The 4,918-nt window shown below is 44.3% G+C and overlaps 2 protein-coding genes across 2 annotated transcripts in view; both read left to right on the plus strand.

Moving 5' to 3' along the window:
* Window positions 1-423: 423 nt before the first annotated feature.
* Window positions 424-2,165, plus strand: LOC116689059 (testis-expressed protein 43). The gene is made up of 4 exons (XM_032515381.1): window positions 424-653; window positions 1,046-1,154; window positions 1,572-1,738; window positions 1,908-2,165. Exons 1-4 carry the CDS (start codon window positions 619-621, stop codon window positions 1,951-1,953), a joined length of 357 nt encoding a protein of 118 aa, XP_032371272.1. The 5' UTR covers window positions 424-618; the 3' UTR covers window positions 1,954-2,165.
* Window positions 2,166-3,380: 1,215 nt separating this feature from the next.
* The window catches only part of LOC116689051 (solute carrier family 12 member 2), a 21,116-nt gene continuing 19,578 nt past the window's right edge, over window positions 3,381-4,918 (plus strand). The window contains exon 1 of the mRNA XM_032515363.1: window positions 3,381-3,818. Coding sequence (XP_032371254.1) covers window positions 3,381-3,818 — 438 coding nt within the window. The remainder of the gene's footprint in view (window positions 3,819-4,918) is intronic.

Consider the following 4,918-nt stretch of genomic DNA (forward strand, 5'->3'; position numbering starts at 1 on the left):
ACCCAACAGTTCTAGTAGTTCCCTCCAGAGCAAGCAACAGTGCGACGATGGAGAGGAAAACCTCCCCTTTTAGGAAGAAACCTGGGACAGAGCGGAGTCTGACGACCGGTTAGGGTTGAAATGAATAGTGGCAATAACAGTCACAGTAAAAGATAATGGAACAGTGACCAGAAATAGTAGTTTCTAGGAGTTCATGGCATAGCAGGGCACTGCACCGCAGAGCGTAGTAGGATGTAACAGGGCAGCGCAGGACTGGTAGCAGGACCACGGCAACAGCTGCAACCATGATTTTGGAGCCTCCCTGATCCAAGGAAACATGCTGGGGAAAAAGAACATAATGACTCCCCAGAGCTAGGTTAGTGACAAGTATTTCTTGGACATGGATGCAGACAAACGGAATGACTTGCAGCAGAGGGACACAGGTCAGAGTCAAACCTGCGGCCACTGCGTCGAGGAGTAAACCTTTAAATGGGCTCTACTAGGTGAGCTACCCAGGCGCCCAAACAGTAACCGTCACTTCACTGATTCATTCCCAAAGTCTTTCTCTTCTCTTGTAATCCTACCCCCTACCCACCATGCACTGGGAGGTATCTAAGGCAACCCTGAGAGTCAACAAACATGGCTGATGCTGCAGGGAGCTCTCAGCAACACGAGTGAGTGATGATTTTTATACTGAACTGAGCAGAAACAAATAGCAAATTTGACCTTTCTTAAATATAAATTTGACAGTTTCTAAAATTGAGAGCACAAACACACTGAGGTACAGCGAGGGCTTACAGCTTGAGTTCTTGTTCACTTGGATGAACAGATAATAAAACCTGTTGTCACTTTGAAAAAACAATGGATGCATCACTTTCCTCATACAATAGTTTGGTCCTCATTAGGCTACATTTCCCCAACTGCTGACCAACTTTAACTTTGCTTAGTTTAATAAGGTAATAAGGTTGATATTAAATAAAATCTGACGTTAGAGGAGCTAAATGACATGATAATACATTTGTTGGACACCTGGCAAAGTAAACTATCTTCTCATGTTCACTCGGAGGCGATCCTGCTCCCACATCCCGACATTCTCAGCCCGACATCCCATGATCCCCAAACTGTACGTGATGCCATGGAAACAGGACATGAAGAACCAGAGGATCCTGATGAAGGTGAAAGAAACATCAGCTCACTGCAAACTGTTCAGTCCCATACATTGGGCTTAATTTACTAACTGCGTACAAACCAATCTGCGCCTAAACCGTGCGTAAGGGCCTTTTACGCTAAAAGGATTCATCAATTATTTCCTTACCAAAATTTGTTCATACTCTGAGAAAAACTTAAAAAATTCTCAGACTTTAAGTTATTATTTTACATTGAGTTGTTGTTGGCTCAATAGACAATATTTAAACTATTTAAATGCATTGGACAATTTATCAAATAGCTATGAGTTGACGCCCTTTCATCCTCATACAAAAACAGAGTGCCCTAGACCCAGTTTACAATATAGTATGTTTTTTGATTGTGTGTGTGTGTGGGTGTGTGTGTGTGTGTGTGTGTGTGTGTGTGTGTGTGTGTGTGTGTGTCAGAACGCAGCACTGGCAGAGATCCCTGTGGTTCCTCTAGAGGAGTCCTTGTGGTTTTGTGGTCGGGAGCGTCTCTGCCACAGTCAGGACTCCAGGTCCTCATCGTCCTCCTCCTCTGGTCCTCTCAGCCAGACCGGACTGACAGCTCATCACTCCTCTCACTTCTCCAGGTAAAACACCTTAGAGACTGACGCTGCGTTCGGGTCACGTTAGGGAAAAAACAGCAACACAAGGTTGCAGATTTTGTAGGTTAACATTTTTGATAATTTTCTGAATGTTGTGACACGAAACCAATCAGCCATGACAAAAATGACATCACATCTTTTAACTCTCCTGCAGATACAACAGCTCTCTGGTGACGACCAGGCGGCTTTACCAAACCTGAAGACACATCACAAAATGATTATGTGAAACACTGAACAGTTTCTAATTATTTTAATTCTAATTATTCTTATTATAAGTGGCACAGTTTTCATTCCATTATCACATCCTCATTGTACCTCAAAAGTACCTTGGTAAAATATGTGTAAACTGGTGACATCTTGATGATAATATGGTGCTTCCATCTCACAAATAATTTTTGACTTTTAAGTTGAATAAAGCTAAACTGGTTAAATTGGTCAAACTGGTTCCTGTCATTCTGTCTTTGTATTTATTGTTCAGTGTTTGGCTTCAGCATCAAGCACTTTTTCTAGATAAAGCAGCTGTTGTTTCCTATATGCAAACGATGCTGCTGTGTGCATGCGCACGCGCGCGCGCACACACACACACACACACCTACACACACACACACACACACACACACACACTCTCTCTCTCTCTCTCACCTCCCTGTTGCATCTCCAGGCCTCTGTGTGAATGTCTCAGTGTGTCACCAGTAGTGATGACAAATCTCATTGTTTTATGCTCTCTCACCCCCCCCCCCCCCCCCCCCACCCCCCCCACACACACACACACACACACATTACACATCTGTTAATGTATATAACATTATGTTATATTTCTGATGGTTTTATTACATTTCTGCAGGTTTTGGAATTTTTATTTTGATGTCCAAGACAGTTCAGCTGTCAGACATTTTGGTTCACTGTAGAAACCGCTCTCTGTTCCATGTTCCATGTTCCAGGGTTATGAGATAAAATCTCTGTCCCTCTCTCTTTACTTCGAGTGTCCTCTTCTCTGTCTCTTTTCTCCCGACTCGGAGGCGCCTAGACGCGTGCCAAAGTTTGGTGCGTAATGGACACCGATCCATCATTTCTTCTCCTTCCTCCTCCTCCCCGATGTGCTCCCGTCATCCTGGGACGTCTCGAGAGTCCAAAGAGAGGAGAGAGAGAGAGAACGAGAGAGATGACAATAAACCGTTTGAGTCACCATCTGAGGGGACGATACGCTCGCCAACTCGTGGATGGATGGACAGATAGAAAGGGAGAAAGAGACAGCGTAAAAGAGAGAGAGAAAGAGAGGGAGAAAGAGACAGAGAGAGATAGAGAGAGAGAGAGAGAGAGAGAGAGAGAGAGAGAGAGAGGAGGAGGATGAGGAGGAGAGCTGAGAGAGAGTGCCCTTTACGCGCAGATCTTTGCCGTGCGTCGAGGCGCGTCCAGTACCCAAAGTTTATAGTTTACAGAAAGCGACTGTTTGTGTGTAACTTTTGTATTTGAATGTTTCATCTGGACTCCAGTTTTATGACTTCTTCTTCAGTCTGACTGCTTGGTACTAAATGCTGCGGCCTTGCTGTCTGGACCTCCCCGGCAGTTTTGGAGCAGGTGTTATTCACGGTAACAGTTCATCTCTCGGTGCACTACCCGGTCGGACATGTCGGGACAGAAACCATCCCTAAAGAGCGGCGGCTCCCCTCAGAGCCGCTTCCAGGTGGATGTGGTGACAGAGGCATCCTCTGAAGCCCCGGCCTCCATCAATGGGTCCAAGCCGCCTGAGGAGTCCAAAGGCCGGCCCAGGATGGTGGGGTTCCTGGATTTTGGCGCGCTTGGCAGCGCGATGGACATCGGGCTCCCGCCTGATGTCTTCCACGAGCCGGACACGACAAGAAGCGACTCGGTCAGCCTCCATTCGACAGGCACGGGACATACGCACATGTCCGACTCCCACTCCAACACCTACTACATGAGGACTTTTGGACACAACACCATAGACGCCGTGCCCAACATCGACTTCTACCGGCACACTGCTGCGACTCTCGGGGAGAAACTTATCAGACCATCGCTGTCGGAGCTTCACGATGAACTCGATAAAGTAAAATCTGTTTTCATTAAATGAATCTTTTAAAATAACTTCACCAACGCTTTGGGGAAAGAAGTAAGATCCAATTCAGATGTTTGAAAGTAGCAATACCACAATTTCTTTACATGTATTATTAGTGGTTAGGCTACAATTGTAAATGGCATGTGCACTCTTTATTTATTTTTACTCAGAGAAGTTCAGAGGTTTTTTGTTGTTGTTAAAGTAAGGTATTAAAATGTCACTAGGATTTTGATACACTTTAAGTCCTTTCCAATTCTTGCTTTCTCATTTTTCATTCCAGTCATTTAAAGATTGAACACTTCCTCCTGTGGTCATGAGTTTAGTTATGTGAGGTATTTAGAGGTGTGCAAAACATTCCCTTCTTCACTCCCACCTGAAAGACCCAGAGTGGGCTCAGTGACATCACTGGAGGCATGACCCCAACACACACACACACACACACACACACACACACACACACACACACACACACACACACACACACACACACACACACACAATGCTGCCTCTCATGACCCTGCATGCATCCCCTGTCACGCTCCCACTCCTCGGATACAACTAGGTAGCTGTAACATAGGCATACATTGTACATGGATAATGCAGCAGTTAAAGTATTCTGACAGAAGGACGTTGGATTTAAGCTCTCTGTAAAATTATTCCGAAGGGGGAAAAAACACAAAGTGCAGACTTTGTATTATAGCCTATGTATTGTTGTGTATCACAGTTAAAGAAACAACATTTTTCTCATTTCATCGGGGCAAAATCCAAACATTATTCACCAGACTGATGAATGGTAGTGTCGCGCACAAGTGGTTATACAGTATATACTGTACAATAAACATGACTGTGTGGTTGGCATGATTGTTTAATGTGTTGTGGGTTATCATAGTCCTAATAATTCATAAGATAGTCCTTATGATATACATATGTACTATACTTACAAATTTCATACATGCAACACAAGTCTCTGCTCTTACAGTAAGCTACACATTAAATGGATGTGAACAGCCTTAACACCCTCCAAGTAATGTAAAGTGAATAATGCATTAAATTCAGCACTTTTTAAAGTGTCATAAAGTGGCAACTGATCA

Source organism: Etheostoma spectabile, chromosome 5 (genome assembly GCF_008692095.1).
Source record: "Etheostoma spectabile isolate EspeVRDwgs_2016 chromosome 5, UIUC_Espe_1.0, whole genome shotgun sequence".
NCBI lineage: Eukaryota > Metazoa > Chordata > Actinopteri > Perciformes > Percidae > Etheostoma > Etheostoma spectabile.

Bases quoted from the DNA above. Each gene is read 5' to 3' on its own strand.
- LOC116689059 (XM_032515381.1), top strand. From the start codon at position 619: ATGGCTGATGCTGCAGGGAGCTCTCAGCAACACGA. The intron at 654-1,045 runs GTGAGTGATGAT...GTTCACTCGGAG, and splicing joins GGGAGCTCTCAGCAACACGA to GCGATCCTGCTCCCACATCC. The intron at 1,739-1,907 runs GTAAAACACCTT...ACTCTCCTGCAG, and splicing joins CACTCCTCTCACTTCTCCAG to ATACAACAGCTCTCTGGTGA.